This window comes from Cyphomyrmex costatus, unplaced genomic scaffold, assembly GCF_001594065.2.
Source record: "Cyphomyrmex costatus isolate MS0001 unplaced genomic scaffold, Ccosl1.0 scaffold125, whole genome shotgun sequence".
Taxonomy (NCBI): Eukaryota; Metazoa; Arthropoda; class Insecta; order Hymenoptera; family Formicidae; genus Cyphomyrmex; species Cyphomyrmex costatus.
Window position 1 is genome coordinate 670,909 of NW_017275229.1, and position 20,261 is coordinate 691,169.

At 31.1% G+C, this 20,261-nt stretch overlaps 1 protein-coding gene across 1 annotated transcript; it reads left to right on the forward strand.

Moving 5' to 3' along the window:
- Window positions 1-2,551: 2,551 nt before the first annotated feature.
- On the forward strand, window positions 2,552-15,386 carry shrb (charged multivesicular body protein shrub). The gene is made up of 4 exons (XM_018550674.1): window positions 2,552-2,886; window positions 11,750-11,927; window positions 14,833-15,083; window positions 15,245-15,386. Exons 1-4 carry the CDS (start codon window positions 2,706-2,708, stop codon window positions 15,298-15,300), a joined length of 666 nt encoding a protein of 221 aa, XP_018406176.1. The 5' UTR covers window positions 2,552-2,705; the 3' UTR covers window positions 15,301-15,386.
- The last annotated feature ends 4,875 nt before the right edge of the window (window positions 15,387-20,261 follow it).

The following is a 20,261-nucleotide window of genomic DNA, read 5'->3' on the forward strand; positions in this document are numbered from 1 at the left end:
ACCACACCACTGTTACAATCTATAATGCTGCGTCATTCGAGTGTTGCCAGGGCAGCGATCATGTAACTTTTCCCCTAGAGCGGAAAGGCGAAAATGTCTATACTAAAGACCTATAGGCTGCGGTCGAATTGCCACTACAAATGCTTTGAAGCGTTTGATTCACCAATCAAAAGAAAGAGTTTTACAAATTGACCAATCAAGAAACGCTTCAAAGCATTCGTAGTGGCAACTCGACCGCAGCCAATGAAAGATGCGCCAACCGCGAACGGCCCGTGATTGGTCCGCCATAGAGACCTATAAAACAGAGATGCGACATTGCGTCGGTTGGGTTAGGTAACCACCGCCATTTTAATTCAATATAAGTGCTCTTGACCAATAAGCTGATGACAATTGATGCAAAAGGTAGAAAGATTAGATTAGTTTAGATTAAGTCCGATATTAAATATTCACACAAATAAGAATACTTACACCATAATAATAGTTTTTTATTGCACTTCGACACTGTATTGTCTAAATTTTTCTCTCTCTCTATGCAACGTTGTAGCAATATTGTTAAAATGTAGATATGCAACATGGTTTTAATAATGTTGCAGCAATATTTTTAAAAAATTCTGCAAATGAACTACTGATTTTATGTGCTTGAATATAACGACAAAGAATTTATATTCTTTTCCATTACTCACAATATGCGCGCGTAAGAGAAAGACAGAGATTTATTCATGTTTTGTATCTCACTATTCTGTTGGCTTTCCTTCTATCATGGAGGAACTGGGGTGCGTTCAGAATCGTCGTCCGGATGCACCCAGATATTGTTTTATCCTTGTTGTTTACGAATGATATACAAGGATAACACGACACCTGGGTTCACTCGGATGATGATTCTGAATGATATATACTTATATGTTTATTTCATATACATACTTATATGTTTATTTTTATACGTTTATAATAAACAGTTTATAATAAATTGTTATAACAAAATACTTTGTAATAAGTGTATTTAATATTTTCCATTTATACAAACAATTTGTGGGATATATATACAAATGATAAACACATAGCAAAAATAATTACATAAATAAATATGTAATGCATCTCATTATAATAACGGATATTATTAATAACGAATATTATATAAAAACGCCTTTAGAAATATTGCTATGCAATTGCAACAATATTACAATGTAATGTATTACGCTTTTGAGGCTTTCACGGGTATTTTCTTCAATTATACCAGAAGGTTTGCGGGTTATCACCGTGTCTTTCTTCATTATTAATGCCCCAAGCATTATTAATGCTTCATTATTGCCGCAAACCTTCTGGTATAATGTAATGTACATTACATATGGCACAAAAGTTGCAGCAACATTGCTGCAATATTCCTGCAACATTTAACATTGTAGTCATATTGCAGCAATGTTGCTGCAAGCAACTGTGCTGTACGGTAATATAATACGTATTATATTAAATTGTAATATTGGTGCAATATTGCATCGCAATATTTCTAGAGGCGGACATTTTACCGTTGCTGCAATGTTGCAGCAACGTTGCAACAACATTTTGCAATGTTGGTGCAATGTTGCAACCTTACAAATAAATATTGCTGCAACATTGCTGCAATATTTCTGTGCTGATTGGGTATCTATTAGATTCAATAGTGAATTAAAATGGCTCTCGGATCATGTGATTTAGACAGCCAATCAAGCCATACCCTTCAATGACGCATCTCTGTTTTCTAGGTCTCTATAGCTGCCTAGTTAGTTAACCGCGTAACGCGTATCGCCTATTTCTTTTCCCTGATATTACATGGAGCGCGGTTTACGGCACGGGCTAGTGACAAACTCACATTACTATACGTTGCTATGCACTTTTTAATGGAATTAATTGATCCGAGCGCGCCTGTCGGAAAACACATAGAAACACATCGAAATGTAGGTTAGCAAAATGTAGGTTAGAGAGAGATAAATATATGTCACATGACAGTCAATATACTTCCAACTTTTCCCGCAATGGCGCTAAAATCACATCTTCTCGATTTTCCATGGGGTTTTTCCAAAACCGTGTTTCGAGCCCATATTTATCCTCGAGTTTGATCTCCTTCTTATTACTCCGTGTTACTTTTTATCAAATTATCTTAATTTCAGCGACATATGTAAATGTATACACAATAAACGTATTTAGTTAAACATTTTGATGCGTATTGTATCAATTTTATACATCATTCTTTAAATACATTACTGAAATTAAGATAATTTAATAGAAAGTAACTAGTTAGTACGCGTATTAAGTGCACGATGTAAACTAGGCCATTGTAGATTCGACCATGCAACTAGCAAGGCTCTGATGTAAGATGGCATAATGCCTAGTTCATACTGGATGCGATGGGCGATGAACGATGAGCGATAACCAATAAAAGCTTTGCTTTAGCTCACACGACGATGTAAAGAAGAGTTCTTATGGTTATCGCTCCTCGCGCATCGCTCATCGCGCCTAGTGTGAACTAGGCATAAGGCGCTGTGGTAATTTCGTATAGTCTACGGAGGCTCTGAAAATCTGAAAGCAATATGGTGACAGTGATTTTGTAGTATTTGGTGCACTTTTTATTTGGACTGTTTTAACCTCAAAACACGTGCATAGATTTCGTTACAATACGATCGAAAGTAAATTTTAATTATTTATTAAATCTGAGACATACGCGCAACACAATGAGCTTCTTCAGCAAAGTGTTCGGTGGCAAGAAGGAACCGACTGTCCCTTCAACAGCTGAAGCGATTCAGAAGTTACGCGAAACAGAGGATATGTTAATAAAGAAACAGGAGTTCTTGGAGAGCAAGATTGACAATGAAATATTAATAGCGAAAAAAAATGCTTCGAAAAATAAACGAGGTATAACTCGTAGACTTTCCACGATTTTTGTATTTCGTATTCGATCATTTTACGTTTGTATTTGACTTTTACAGTTAACTATTATTTTAATCTTTTATATTGAGGAATATTTCTCTTTTGTTTGTATTGCTAAGATGCCTAGTATTAAATTTGTTGTACAGCAAAATATTTCAAATTTATTGAATGCAAGAGTATATGTCAGATGTCTATATCGTATAGCCAATTGATAAATTTAAAATTTAATACCTTATTATGCTGAATTATTATTGTCTGTTTTGTCTTTGTAAGTAGAAGATTCAGGTCCACTTTCACAATTCACGATTAACTCTTAACTGAGGGTTAATTTATTCCTTACCTTTTTCTAAGGGCTGTGCAAAATAAAAGGAACAGAGAACAGAATAAGAATTTTAACCTATCAGAAATCATGTATTATCGAATATACACTGTTTATTCCACAGTATATGATTTCTGATAGGTTGAAATTCTTATTCTCTGTTCTCTGTTTCCTGTTCCTTTTATTATGCGTGTAGTCTCTTATATATTCTAAAATTTAAAAGAGATGAGAAATAAATCGAATCTTGGTTAAGAGTGAACCATGAGTTGTGAAACTGGGTCTAAACAAGCAATAAAATTTTAAAATGCAAAATTTGTGCAAAAAATTGTCTATCCTAAAAATTTTTAATTCTGGCTTCAAACGCATATTTTTTTCAAAAATTAACAAATATAAATATTTTAAAATTGTTGGATCAATTAACTTAGCAAATGACAGATTTTAAACAATGGAAGAAGAACAGTGTTAAGTATTATAATGTTAAGGAACAAATTTTTTTTTCAATGCATAAGCAATATGAATAGTTTTGGATTAATTTCACACCATTATTTTGATAGTTCAGCAAATAGTAACATTGGGAGCATTTTATTTCATACATGATGTACATAATGCATTATTTTATCTTCTTTTAATATTCAGTAAACAACAAGGATAAAATGGTATATGTGCGTATCATACATGAAACAGAATGTACTGATACTTATATGGATAGTTTATACAAACTTAAATTGTATTCATGTTAATATTAAATTGTATTTAAAAAAAGTTGATTGGATTGAAACATTATAAATTTTTTTTAACACTTTCTACAATTTATTATACTGCCAAAATGATTATTTAATCCAAAATGATCAAATTGTTTATACTTATTTAATTTTTCAAAAAATCAGTATTTGAAACTAGAAGCTTTGAAATTCTTAATGTGAATATACAGAACCATCTTTTATAGCAAAATATTTCACTTTTAAAATCTTTCTTATTTTGTTAGATGATATCTGTATAGTTCTAGGTATAATGTAACTCTTGTTACTTATGAAAACTGTATATACGAAGATAAATCAATAGTTTTCCAAAATGAATTTATAAAATTTATTAAAGCACTAATAAGGATTACATTTAAGTTATTTTTTAATATATTCTCTTGTTAATATCATATACATGGTTCAATATTTTGTAAGTTTGTTTATACTATCAGAATAAATGTTTTTCATGGACAAGGATGCTGATATAGAAGGCGGTAGATACAGTTTAAAATCCAGTTAAAATCATATTTTTAATAATAAAATTAATAAATTAATGTACAGAGATTAAAATTATGTACAGATCTTGATGTGATTATATTAGCGCATCAAATTATTAATATTCTTCTAAGATACTTGTTAGCAAAATTAAATTGCTTGTCAATTGTAATATGTGATATTACTACTTTAGTTTTGTTCATGAATGTTTCAAGACCAAAAAAGATTTTGGCGCACAGTTTGCAGAATTTGATATACATGTACAGTCGCGGACACTGAGGTTGTGACACTTTTTTTCGATAGTTTCATAAAATTTTCAGAGCCCAATTCACCATCTATCGATACGTATAATGAGTGGTTATGATAGCTGTCAGTGATACAGAATCAAAGTATAGGGAAGAATCGTCCTAAATCGGACTGTGTTCCAAATAGAACCTTTTTAATTTAAATAAATTCAACTAGTGCTATTTATAATGTAAAATCCTTATAAGACACCGAACATGTGATAGCAATTTGGCAGTACTCTGTCATAACGTTCATAAAATAGATGCAAATATATTTTCGGCTATCATGCGAAAAAGCTCTAGCAGGCTAAGATGGTCCAAAATGCCCCAGAAGGTATTTCAATGGCTCAAAGTCTATTCTTTTCTATACTGAAAAGTAAACATTTTCAGCAAGTTTCAACTTCCTAGCCGAATAATTAAGCCCGTTACACCGGAAAAGGTGTTTTTTTAATTTTTATTTTTTTACTTCGTAACTGTAAGAGCAATCTCTATACAAAAATTCAAGTGTGTAAACGATATCAGAGTACATATATGACAATTTTTTCGGCGTAATTTACTGTACGGGAGATTTTTAAAAAAATTAATGAAAAATTAAAAAAATTTTTTCTCGCTTTCAAAAAATGACGCCCTCTGAAAAAAATTTCAGAAGATGTATTTTCGTTTAAAGTATATTGTCAATTTTTTTCAGATTTTTAAAAAAATTGGGCCATTGTCAAAAAAAATAAAAACTGCATTTTTCACCAGTTTTTAACTTTATAAGCGCAAGTGACCTATATTTGCATGATATTTAACGCGCAATTAGTTATATTTCTTCGCACAATAGAGAGACATGTTTATTTTTCAATCCTACATTCATTATATCAGATAATTTGCGATATTTCTTAATTTTTTACCGGCATTTTTGTATATTTGTTTGAAATAATATCATTATAATGCTAAAGATTGTAAATTGCTGTGGAAACGCGTAAAAACCCGACATTCAAAAACCCGATACTTCAAAAACTCGATACTTCAAAAACCCGACATTAAAAAAAAACTCGACACTTCAAAAACTAGACTTTAAAAAACCCGACACTTTAATTTTTTCATAACAACTCACAACAATTTAATTTTTGGGTGCCGCGGTTTTGAAAGTCGAGTTTTTAAAGTGTCGGGTTTTTACGTGTTTCCATGGCTGTTATCGTGTATGATGTCATATTGCCATGAATTTTTTCAAAATATATGTCTTGCCAATACGTATAACTTAGAATCTCTTAAGATTTTCTTCTCAGTAATTTCATCACAATTATAACCACAGTCATGTGCAGAATTACTGAGAAGAAAATCTTAAGAGATTCTAAGTTATACGTATTGGCAAGACATATATTTTGAAAAAATTCATGGCAATACGACATCATACACGATAACAGCCATGGAAACACGTAAAAACCCGACACTTTAAAAACTCGACTTTCAAAACCGCGGCACCAAAAAATTAAATTGTTGTGAGTTGTTATGAAAAAATTGAAGTGTCGGGTTTTTTAAAGTCTAGTTTTTGAAGTGTCGAGTTTTTTAATGTCGGGTTTTTGAAGTGTCGGGTTTTTGAAGTATCGGGTTTTTGAATGTCGGGTTTTTACGCGTTTCCACAGCAATATACAATCTTTAGCATTATAATGATATTATTTCAAACAAATATACAAAAATGCCGGTAAAAAATTAAGAAATATCGCAAATTATCTGATATAATGAATGTAGGATTGAAAAATAAACATGTCTCTCTATTGTGCGAAGAAATATAACTAATTGCGCGTTAAATATCATGCAAATATAGGTCACTTGCGCTTATAAAGTTAAAAACTGGTGAAAAATGCAGTTTTTATTTTTTTTGACAATGGCCCAATTTTTTTAAAAATCTGAAAAAAATTGACAATATACTTTAAACGAAAATACATCTTCTGAAATTTTTTTCAGAGGGCGTCATTTTTTGAAAGCGAGAAAAAATTTTTTTAATTTTTCATTAATTTTTTTAAAAATCTCCCGTACAGTAAATTACGCCGAAAAAATTGTCATATATGTACTCTGATATCGTTTACACACTTGAATTTTTGTGTAGAGATTGCTCTTACAGTTACGAAGTAAAAAAATAAAAATTAAAAAAACACCTTTTCCGGTGTAACGGGCTTAATTATTCGGCTAGGAAGTTGAAACTTGCTGAAAATGTTTACTTTTCAGTATAGAAAAGAATAGACTTTGAGCCATTGAAATACCTTCTGGGGCATTTTGGACCATCTTAGCCTATTAGAGCCTTTGTTTAAAAAAGAAAATCCTTGTAAATCATTATTTAAAAGATGTTAAAAATTTGAACGATAATTGATTTAAGATAATTAAAGAGTGTAGAATTCAAAAATATCAAGAGTTTTGTGATTACTTTTGTTTGTTCTAATCGTTCGAAAGAACCCGTGTGCAAAACGGACCTCTCTTTGGGAGTCCAAATCGGACCTATACAGTACAGTAGATAACTTACAGGTCTCGGCCGATAAGTGTATGTGTGTTATCAGTAGACCCCGGATGTTCAAAGCTTCGCACGAAGAACCACATGCGAGTGTGTGCGTTTGATGCATCTTTAGTTCAATCAGTGAAAGTCATTCGTTATATATATATATATATATATATAATCTCTTAGTCATGCATGCTAAGTAAAATTGTGTAAATCTGTGATCATTTATTTATAATAATATAATAATAATATTTATGTATTTATATATATAATGAATGAAGATACTAATTGACTTGTGTGATGAAAATCAGAGGAAATGAAATACCTAATCGAGTCTTGTACACAGGATATTGGTGTGTGTTGATACGATTAATTTATTTATACCGTTTTTTCTTGTGTTTGATTCTCGATTTGGATCCTTATTAAGAAATTCTAATATTATAAAATCATTGTGCTGCATGGAACAATGCTACAATATCAGGAGTAACAAATTGTAATCGTTCTTATATTTGAAAGTAATGATAAATGAAAATTTGTGAAAAATAAGATTGCGAAGAATATCACATGTTGGCTTCAGTGCCGAAATACATGAGTATCTGATTATATAGAACTTCTTTCTAATATCTCCCCCAGGCGTCTAAGGTAGGCTCCTACTACATTACCTTACTCATGAGTCTAGTAGTGGGAAGCCGGGACGAAACGCCAACATGTAATATTACTCCTGATATTGTAGCATTGTTCCATGCAGCACAATGATTTTATAATATTAGAATTTCTTAATAAGGATCCAAATCGAGGATCAAACATAAGAAAAAACGGTACAAATAAATCAATCGTATCAACACACACCAACATCCTGTGTACAAGACTCGATTAGACATTTCACTTCCTCTGATATGTATCATTTATAATTAATTTATATTGTGTATTTGTATAATATTTATGTATATAATATTTTATTATACTTATCTGTATAATTGTATATTGTATATATATCAAAGTGATACAGATTCGTAGTGAGATAAAAAAATGTATCTTGTGCGACGCGATAAATAGGTATACTTAAGATAAATATAAATATACACGATACTTAAGATGTCAATCAGTCGAGTTCTACAGTGATTTACAGCTTTCCTATACAAAATAAATATTTAACCAATAAATAACTTAATAATTAATCCAATTAATCTTAAGTGTGTCGTGTCGAACAAGATACCTTTCTCGATTTCATCTTGTATATTTCGATTCAGTATCACTTTGACAACTATCACAACCGTTCGTTACACATATCGATAGATAGTGAATCGTGCTCTGAAAATTTTGGCGTGTTCTGCAAATCATCGGGAAAAAAGTATCACAACCTGTGTTCGCGACTGTACAATAAATTCACTCTATGGGAAAGTATTAACGAAAATAGGCGTATTTTTCTCTTAATTTATTTTTGACGGTTTAATACAAAGTATAATTTTTTAACTGTATCGTTTTTTTTTTACAAACGATTAGATTATTTACTTTTTAGCGCTGCGCGCGTTCGCCATCGCTAGACAAGCGTTGTTTATAACAAGCGGCAATGAACATTAGGTGCATCCAGAAACACGACCGCTCACTAAGCGCTCAATGAGGTTTTTTATCTGATTGGCATATTCCATTAGATCTAAAAATATTAACCAAACAGGTACAAGAGCTCACTGAGCGCTCAATGAGCTTTTTTATCTAATTGGCATATTCCATTAGATCTAAAAATATAAACCAAACAGGTACAAGAGCTTACTGAGCGCTCAATGAGCGGTCGTGCTTCTGGATGCACCCATTGTCTAGCGCCTCATTGGGCGGTCGTATTCAGCCGCGGGCTTGCATTTGGCGGTGGGCTGGGTGAATTTGAATATCTTTATAAATTAATATCTCGTTAACTATTGTGAAAATTGTAAAATGGTAGACTTTTCTTCTCAGTTTAGTCTATTTTATCCCTATGCGACAAAATTTTTCATTACTTCTCAAACCTGTATAGTACATAGTAGCACGCTATCAACAAATATAGCGATCTCCATTAATTCCAACGTCATACGCCAAAGCTTGTGCGTTGCTTATGTCTGTAACTTAAGTCTGTCTCAATGGGTGCATCCAGAAGCACGACCGCTCATTGAGCGCTCAGTGAGCTCTTGTACCTGTTTGGTTTACATATTTAGATCTAATAGAATATGTCAATCAGATAAAAAAGCTCATTGAGCGCTTAGTGAGCGGTCGTGTTTCTGGATGCACCTATTGTGTTACGGCAATTCTGTGCTCAGTTACTTCAGGATCTCTAAGAGGATACGAGTAATTATATGTGTGAGTGCGAGTATACGTGCAAGCGCGCGTAATCTGTTTAATTTATTCAAAAATATTTTAAAAGATAAATTTGCTATTGACCAAAGTATGAAAGAAGTGATACATATGTGACTAAACTGATTAAAAATTTTTACTAGGACTATAAATGAAATTATTAAATACTGAGCTAAGCTAATTGAAAAGCTAAAGGTTTATGTTAAAAAATAAGATATATGTATATTGACATACATCAATATCATTTTATAAATACATTCCAGATAATTGTTGACGACTGTCGTATTTAAATATCCAGATTTGTCAGTAGAATAATAATAAAATATATATAATAAAATCTGCTGACAAAAATATGATGGTAGATTACATAACCAAGTAGACTCTGTTGTTGTATAATTAAATGAACATTTTAATTAATAGTAAATCATGAAATAATAAGGGATTGATTTCTATTAATGAAATTTGTTATGTTATTGACTCTAAAAAGAACACAAGTTCAATACAGATGTAATTGATACAAATATACTGTAATTCTCAGATCTATTAATAAACTTTTAGCATTGTTATTAAATAGCATCTTACATCCTAGCTTAAACTCGTAGCTTATTTATTTTCTATTGTTTTTAATTATTGAGTCTCATTATTATTAATAATTTCAAGATACGCTGACTAAATAGTGCATTTTCCAATTTCTTATTTTAACTTCATTAGAATTAATTTTAGAACATATATTTGTTATTTATTAAAAAGTTCGTATTTTACATTTTGTTTACATTATTGGAAGTGTGCATTAATTTTAAAGGATTTAAAAATACAACTTTATTGTGAAAAATGGTTACAAATTGATCATTCAAAATATAGTTCATTGCTAGCTCCTACTTTTCCCCATCTTTCCGGTAATAGGTGAATTTCACATCGAAAGAACGACACATCTTTTGAGGCTATCCACGAATCGACCCATCTTTTGGTATCTTCATAAGAATGGAAACGCTGCTTAGACAGGCCATGAGTCATCGATCGAAATAGGTGGTAATCATCGAAAGGAACAATGTCTGGAGAATACGGCGGATGTAATAGGACATTCCAGTTAAGCGCTTTTAACGTTTCCTTGACCGGTTTTGCAACATGTGGCCGAGCGTTGTCGTGCTAGAAAATCACTTTGTCGTGTTTTTTCGCGTAATTTGCCGTTTTTGCTTTAATTCGGTTCAATTGCATCAATTGTTGGTAGCGTTTCCCCAGTGATGGGTTGGAGCAGCTTATAATACACTACATCCAGCTGATCCCATCAAATACAGAGCATAAGCTTGGCGCTATGAATATTCGGCTTTGCCGTCGATGTTAATAGTTCAGTTCGTCTGCTCTGTACCATGATTTTTTGCACTTCGGATTATCGTAGCGCATCCATTTTTTATCACCCATCATGATACGATGCAAAAAACTTTTTCTTTTGTGTCTTTAAAGCAACAATTCAGCAGGTTATTTTGCGCTTTTCCACGTCCCTCGGCTTCAACTCGTACAGTACCCAATTTCCTTGCTTTTGAATCATTTCAATAGCCTTCAAACATCTGGAAATTGTTGATTGATCAACATGTAATGATTCTGCAAATTCTTCTTACGTTTGACTCGAGTCTTCATCGAGCTTTCACTTCCTCATCTTCAAACTTTTTCGGCTGGTCTGGACGTTTCTTGCCTTTCATTTCAAAATCACCTTTTTTATAGCGTCGAAATCAGTACTCACATGTTGAAATCGATGGAGTATAATCACCATAAGCTTTCATTCGTTGACTTTCAGCACTTTTCTTCAAGGAGGCAAAAAAAGCAAATCTCGCAAATTGCGTTTTGTTGGCACAAAATTCGACATATTCAATGCTCAAAAAAACAATGTTGTTTACACTTCAGCAAAATGACATACTGAAAACTAAAGCCACATGATGGTGCTTTGACATGAAAGTAGCAACAATATGACCCAATGCGACATAGTACTAGTTACACCATCTCTTAAAAATTCTTTAAAATTAATGCACACTTCTAATAAATAGCATCTCATATCCTAGCTCAGACTTGTAGAATATTTATTTTCTATTGTTTTTAATTATTGAGTCTCATTATTATTAATAATTTTAGCATTGCTAATATTTTGCTTAAATTGTTAACATTTCGCATATTGCATATGTTTGATTATTTGAATTTAGGAATAGTATATATATTACAGCTGCCATCCAAGCACTGAAAAGAAAAAAGCGGTATGAGAAACAGTTACAGCAAATTGATGGCACATTATCTACAATTGAAATGCAAAGAGAAGCATTAGAAAGTGCAAATACAAATACTGCTGTTCTTACTACTATGAAGGGAGCTGCAGACGCAATGAAAGCTGCGCATCAACATATGTAAGATTATCACATTTTTACAGTTACAGTAGAACCTCTTTATTGTCCACCTCTTTATAGTCACGACTTCCCAATAATCCACAGTTGACCTCCGTATAAGCATACGTTTGTAATCCTCGTAACGCGTCTCTTTTTAAAATTTTCGAAAAAAAAAGGTTAAATAATTATTCTAAAAACGCAAATAAATACAGCTAATTTTATTATAAAACTTTTGTATTAAACATTTTTTTATATCTCAAATAGTTTTCGGGATATAACAGAAAAAGCTGAAAACCGCTGTACCCATAAGGGGTGTGATTTTACCCCTTCAAACCGTTCTTGGGCCGCAACTAATATTCTCTAAATTCATTTCCTTATGTAAGCTACAAGTTCACCAAGTTTTATTAAAATCAATAAGTGACACCTCGAGAGGTTCCTTGGTTAGACGCACTCAGGGTCGTATTTTTAGCGCTCAATTGTAACCTTTGGGGGTAATCTATCACTTGTTAAGTGTGTCGGAAAGTTCCGTCCGTTTTTATGCAAAAAGTATGACTTTATTTAAGAAACAAAATGAAAACGTACATCAAAGTATTGGCCATCGTTAGATGACTTTTTTCCATCTTTCTGGTAATAAGCGGATCCCACGGCGAAAGAACGACTTATTTTTAGAGGCTATTCAGTTAGAGATCCATTTTTTGATGCTTTCATAAGAGTTGAAGTGTTCCTCTGCAAGTGCGTGTGGGGAGTCGTGTGGCTCCGCACGTTAGGCATCGGACTCGTGATCTGCGGATCCGGGTTCGAATCCGCCTGCTCCCCATATATTTCAACTCAATTTTGGTAGAATTAACTCGTCCGCTTGAGGATTGCTTGGTAGAGTGACTTCGTTTGCTTGATTAAGAGCATGTAAGATTACTCACTTGAACATAGAATCTACTCGTTGAACTTTCGTTCTGGCCGTGTGATTTCCCAGTTCCTGGGATTCAGTGCCATTAAATAAGTGAATTGTGAATTGCAAGTGCGTGTGCCATCGACCGAAACAAGTGGTAGTCGGAAGGAGACAGTCTGGTGAATAAGCCGCATGGGATAGCATTTCCTAGCGAAGTGCTCCTAACGTTTTCTTAACGAGTTTTGTGACTTGAGGTCGATCGTTGTCATGAAGCAAGATCACTTTATGCTGTCTTGTTTCATATTCTGGTCGTTTTTCGTGCAAGGCTCGGCTCAAACGGATAATTAGTTTCTCGGAGCTAAAATAACCTCTTTATTGTCATATTTGGTCCCGACCCGAGCGTGTGACTATAAAAAGGTTCTTCTGTACTAATAATTAACTCTTTTGTTACATAGTGTGTCTATAGAAGGCACTCTTTCGTTATAGTTTTTGTATGTTTTTACGTATTTGATATTGATTTATATTACGTGTTTGATAATTGATTTATATCAGTATTTAATATTGTTATATTTTTTGTTATATTGGTATTTAGTATCATTATCAACTAATTACATACAATAAGTGCAATTCAAGCCAGCATAATTATAAGAAAAGAAATGCATTAATAATATAGAATAAAATATTATATATTAATGTTATCAATAACATATTGTGTGTATATTTATATATTTATTCTCTCATCATATATTTTAGAAATTTAAAATATATAAAAATAATAAAATTAATAAGGTTCATTAAGTATAAAACAATATATGTAAAGAAAGGCAAACAGTCAGTAAATTAACAGATAAATATCTAATTTATTATAAACATACGTTTCGACTCCGATCGGGTCATTCTCAATATTATAGTAAAAACAATACAAAATTCGTTATAAATTTAAAAAATGCATCATAAACGTTGTTTCCAAAAAGTAATTAAGATTCATTGTTCAAGATTTCGCATTCTTCATCTTGTATAATGTGTTATTACTTCAGAAGTAATCTTGTCAGTTATATAAAAGCTTCATGTCAGTTGATAAAAAAAAAAGAGAGAGCGTAAGCGATGGTACTCTACATACTAAGTACTTTTTAAGCAAAATTGCAAAATAAACATTTGAACATTTGACTTCAACGATGTAAGACAACGTCATGATGTTTATAATAAATTGAATTTATCTGTTAATTTACTGGCTCTTTGCCTTTCTTTATACATATTGTTTTAAAGTATATTTTGCATACTTATAGTAAGATTAGTACTGCCCTCTATACTCTTAGTTTAACCATATGCTCAATGTAAGTCTAAAAATTATATCTAATTTGCTAATATTATTAATAACAATTCGTTTTAGCATAATTTTTTTCAATGCAATTATACAATTCTCTTAATAATGAAAGAATCGTATAATTGCGTTGAAACAAAAATTATGTCAAAACGGATTGTTATTAATAATATCAGCAAATTAGCTTTGTTTACTTTACATATGGACAAATCTTACGTAATTATAGAGGGGAGGTTAGAAATCTTGACATTTGTTTACATGGAAGGGTGGAGGTTAAAAATGGCCAAAAATTTGCTTATGTACTATACGTACCCATACGAACAGCCCCATACAAAAATTCAGCAAAATATGTTTAATAGAAAAATTTGTACAACAAAGGGTTAAAGTAATTTTTGGATTATCTGAAATTAATATTTATAATCTTCTTTTATTTTATCTTAAGACGTCTTAAGTAATGTTTTAAGGTGTTAATGCAACTCTGGGATTGACTTATGACATCTTAAAAATTAAAACTATAGTTAAAATTATACTTAAGTATAAGAAGGGTATAATAAATATAAGAAGAAATCATGAATATTGGCTAGAGAATATTGTTAGTACAATATGAACATATTAGGAATAGAAAAGTTGTCTAAATAGAAATAAGTGTGTAATTTACTTATTAAATAATTTCATGTTTATATTGTAATTATATATTTCCATGTTATATTGTACTATAGGGATGTTGATCAAGTACACGATATGATGGACGACATAGCAGAACAACAAGACGTTGCTAGAGAAATTTCAGATGCTATATCTAATCCAGTAGCATTTGGCCAGGATGCTGATGAAGATGAATTAGAGAAGGAGCTAGAAGAACTTCAACAAGAACAGCTTGACAAAGAATTACTTGGTATCGATACAACGACAGATGAGTTACCAGCAGTACCAACTTCAGTTCCTGTTACACCAAGCAAAACTCGTACAAGTAACTATTATTATAATACTATAATTTTCTTATATATGTATTATATTATAAAAATATATTTTAAACAATTTGATATTGCGTCAAGCATACAAAAAAGTTTGTATAAATATGTTTATAATATTAAATTTTGCAACAATATAATTTTGAAATTTTATTTATAGAAGCTAAACCGGAAGAAGATGACGACTTAAAAGAATTAGAGGCATGGGCATCTTAAAGTATTATTAGAAGTGATGTTAAAATCAAAGACACAAGACGTTTTTAAATAAATGTAAATTATGGCTAATATTCATAGTCTTATATACAAACCTGTCTTAAGTGTTATAAACCAATCACAGTTTCATATTAGCATTTTAAGACACTTAAAATATAGATGAACTATGAATACTGGCATATATGTTGTTACTATTATATATAAATCATTATATTATACTTTGCATTAAATATAATCAATTAAATTAAATTTTTCAAATTTGTTTGCAATATTAAGCAAGAGTTTTTTTAAACAAAACTACTTAAGTAAATAAACTCAAGTAAACATATTGATTATATTTTCTTGCTGTGGTAAATATAATTACTAATAAGTGAATAGAATACGCAAAAGTTGCTTATATAATACAATTAGTGATAGAAAAAAAAAAGTAGCTTGTTTTGTATTAAGATAACATATTTTATGTTTACATAAATATTATATTAAACATATATTGCTAACTAATAAACAGATAAAACTTATGCAATAATATTTAATATTAGTCCATATATAATAACATACAAATATTATATAGTGAATGTAAAAAATATAAAATAGTTTTGTTCTTTTGTTGTAAAGAAAACGAAATAGATTATAAGTTCATTATATTACCAAAGAGAAACCTGAAAGAGAACATAAAGGCTTTTTACCCTGTAATTGTAAAATGTCTTGTGCACTACTATCCTTTGAAGAAGATGAAGTAAACTACACAACAATGTCCATTTTTTACGGCGCTGCTGTCCTGCTAATGGAAATAAATTGTTGAAATTATCATAATCGTCATTAATTTGATAGATTTCTGTTATTTCAGCGATTTATTTCCATCAGGAGCGCCGTAAAAAGGTGGATATTGTGTAATTTACATCCACTTTTTTTACAGAGCAATAGTGCGGAAAGCATCTTGCTATTACATAAAAAAAGCCCTCATGTCCTGTTAGATTTCTCACTGATAGTATCTGCAAATATTTTATTATTATATACAATATATGCATAATGATTTGAGAGAATTTTTTTTCTTTAAATTGTTAAATAATACAAGGCCTTTTATTGTATAAATATATTTCCTAAAAATAAATTTCACCGAGATCTGAGAAAGTATTTTGTAATTAATACCATATTATCGATTCAATGATATTATACAGGGTGAGACATTTAAAATAGGTCACCTGAATAACTCGTGTGTTTTTAACAATAAAAGTATCAAACAAAAGCTTGGTTTCGAGGGACACATAATGTGATGTCAATAATTGTTTTGTAAGGCATAAAGGACATATAATGTGATGTCAATAATTGTTTTGGAGGCCAAGGATAGGCAAAGGTCAAATCTGTTTTTTTAAATGGAATGTTTTTTATTTACATTCTGATAGAGCATTTTAAGACAAATACAGTAACCTATAATTGATGGTCATTCAAGGTTACGCAAGGTTAATAATGGAAAATAAATTATTTCAAGGCACTATTCAAATAATTTCGTGTCTTCTCTGCTTGTTGATATACCGCTAGTCGTTCAAGTATCACGGTTTGTAAATAAATATTAAACATAGTATTATCACGCACATAGCATTATCCATATTTACTGGTCAGTTTGAATCTATCGATCGAAGTGAGGTGTAGGGATGGGCGATTTTTATCGATTAATCGAATACACCGATTATTTTTTTTTAATTTATCGATTATTTTCACCGATTATTTTTTCGTCCGATTAATCGAAAATCAATTTTTTTCCCTCAACATCGGTAAACTGCCAACTTAAATTACGTTCAGAAACATGACCCGAGTGCTCTGTGTGTCGTCTTAAGTTGACGCACACACTTTCGTAAGTCCGGATCTACAATAGACGTTTTAAGAGCCTTAAGCATGCAGTTACAGTAGAAGGAATAAGAAATTTGAGCCTATCAGAAACTATGTATACCAATGTATCCGATTTCTGATAGGTTAAAGCCCGAGAACAATGCGAGGGAATAGCGATAAGTTCCAACCTATCAAAAATGTGTATTCCGGTGTATTCGATTTCTGATAAGTTGAAACTTATCGCTATCGCTATTCCCTCGCATTGTGTTTCCAGCTTAAAGGTGGCTTTTCATGCTGACGTTTGACGCTCATTTTCAATATCAAAACAGATCACGTAATGAAAATTGACGAATAGCGAATATGACGCTTTTTTTTATTATGTGATTTGTTTTGACGCTGAAAATGAGCGTCGAGCGTCAGCATGAAAAAGCACCTAGAGTTGTGTTATAGAGTACAAGAACCGACCAACCACAGGCGAGTATTCTCTCGCTCGAGCATCGTCATCGTGCGGCATTTGTAATTTTGTACCGCGCGCGGTGAGGTGAGGGGGCAGCGGAAGGCAGAGACGATTCGAAAATCGGTCGAAAGTTACAACAATTTATGAATGTTCACTTTGTACTGACACCTTTAATTAATAATATATCAGTTACTTTTCGTGGTAATATATCATTATTACATAAAAAGGTTTAAATTTTTATGTATCCTTTTTTGAACATGACTTGAACTTTTCATTTTTTATTAGTTTGTCCTTGTTGTTCGCCAATATTAAACAAGGATGAGATGATCACTGTGTCGCACCGTGTCGTTTGTTGGAAGGCACCCTGTAATTGGTCAGAACTTCGACTCTTGAACTTCTTCGCTGAGATAGGACTATTCCTTTAGATCTAAAAATATAATCCAATCAACGAGACGAATCATAAAACGGTTGCAAAACTGTTGAATTTGCTGAACGCAGCCATTATCCAACCGCGTGCACCATGATAGGCAGATACAAAGGTCAAAAGGTGAAAGGATCGTACAATATAAACAGTAAACAAAACTCGAAACTATTATTTAATTTCCACGTACATATGGAATTATGGACACTGAAAATATAGATGATTTACCAAAAGGTATATAAGAATTATAAAATAAAATGTAAAATTAATAGGTTAACTTTAAATAGAATCGTTAGCTTCGTAATTTGTAATTGTTTTCATAAAACTCGTAAGAATTTATACTGGTGTTGTAATTCTATGCATGTATATATCGTAAATGTCCAATTCGTAAATATCTACAATTTCTTTTAATCTTACGACTGAGTTGTCTATAAAGATATTACATTAATTATAAGCATTTGTAAATTCTTATAAGTCTATAATGGACCTTCTACAATAAGATACTAAGTTTTAAATCTTAAGTTGTGAGGAATTGATCAATCGCAGTTGAATATGATATAGGCCTTCTACAATAAGCCATACTTAAGTTTTAAGTGTTAAATCATAAGAAATTTACCAATCACAATCGAATGTGAGAAGAATAATCGACTGTGAGTGGTCAATTTCTTATGACTTAATACTTAAAACTTAGGTAATGGCTTATTGTAGAAGACCTAATAAGAATAATCGACTATGATCGGTCAATTTCTTACAGCTAAAGATTCAAAAGCGTAGATAATGACTTATTGTAGAAACTCTTATTGTACAGGTTTTTTACAATAAGCCATAAATCAGAAGTTAAAATTAAAAGAGAGAGCTAGAAATTGACCAATCAGTCAATTATTCTCACATTCAACTGTGATTTGTCAATTTTTAGTTTTTACTTGATTTATTACTAATGGCTTATTATTGTAGAAGTTTGACAAGATTAACAAGTTGTAAGCTTTATGATTATACTTAGAATTTATATCTATAAATATTATTTATTCAACATAAACATTTGTGCAATTTATATTTTAATTCTACATATGTGTATAACAACAAAAAACTAATATTTATATAAAATTTTAATTTAATAAAAAATATGTGTTTAATTAATAAAATACTATTATTAGGACATTTATATTTTGTTATTATTGTTAATCTTAGAATATATTTTTATAAATCTTTAAAGATCCTAGAAGACACACAATATATTTCCGAATAAATGATGAAGACCCATTTCCAGTGGAAGGATTGACTACATTTGAATATGTTTCTTTAAAACGTATGTAAAATAAAATTACATAACACATCTAATTATTTATAATTACAGAAATACTATATTTTTAATGTTATTTTAGATAATAATAAGAAAGCATATTTATATGTTCAAAACATGATTAAATCCAGAAAAATATTCATCGAAAATGAAGAAATAAAAACATTACATAGATCAACAGATGATATTGATTAGTATGTATACTTTAAAAAATCTTTATATAGTCTACAAAAGGAGTTATAATTAAATCATAAAGAACTGACGATCACATTCAAATATGAACAGAATAATCGACTGTAATTTATCAGTTCTTAGTCATTTTTTACGACTAAAGATTATGCCTGCATTGAGTTTTGACGCGTTTTAAGTGTTTATAATTATGATTTTGTTTTTGTCATTCAGTCAGTAGGTATTAAATAAGAATAGAAGTACTCTCTCTCCCTCTTTCTCTCTTCTCTCTCTTAAAAATGTTCAACCGAATGCAGCTTACAACTTCTATTGTAGAAGTAGACTTTATATTATTACAATTATAAGTCCTGAAACACAATAGATGTACTAAGATCCAAGCCATAAGATGTTAACCAATCACAGCCGAATGTGAGGAGAATAATCTATTAGGATTGCTTGATTTCTTACGGTTATTTACGGTTTCTTAAGGCTTGTTATATCTATTGTGTTTCGAGCATCCTTATATTATACTTGTTGCGTTTTTAAAAATATTTTTAGAAAAATTAATTATTTTTTTAAGTGATCTCGTTAAATATGAAACACAATCTTCAAAAAGCTTTTCGGGAATAGCTTCATTTAATAGCAGCATAAATTCCTTGGATGAACAGATTGACAATGAGTCTATGAAATCAAATAGTTCAACAAGTACAGAGAAAACCGGATGTCAATCTATAAGTGATGATGATTGTCAGGAAATATCTGATGAAACTCAATCGAACATATCTGTACTT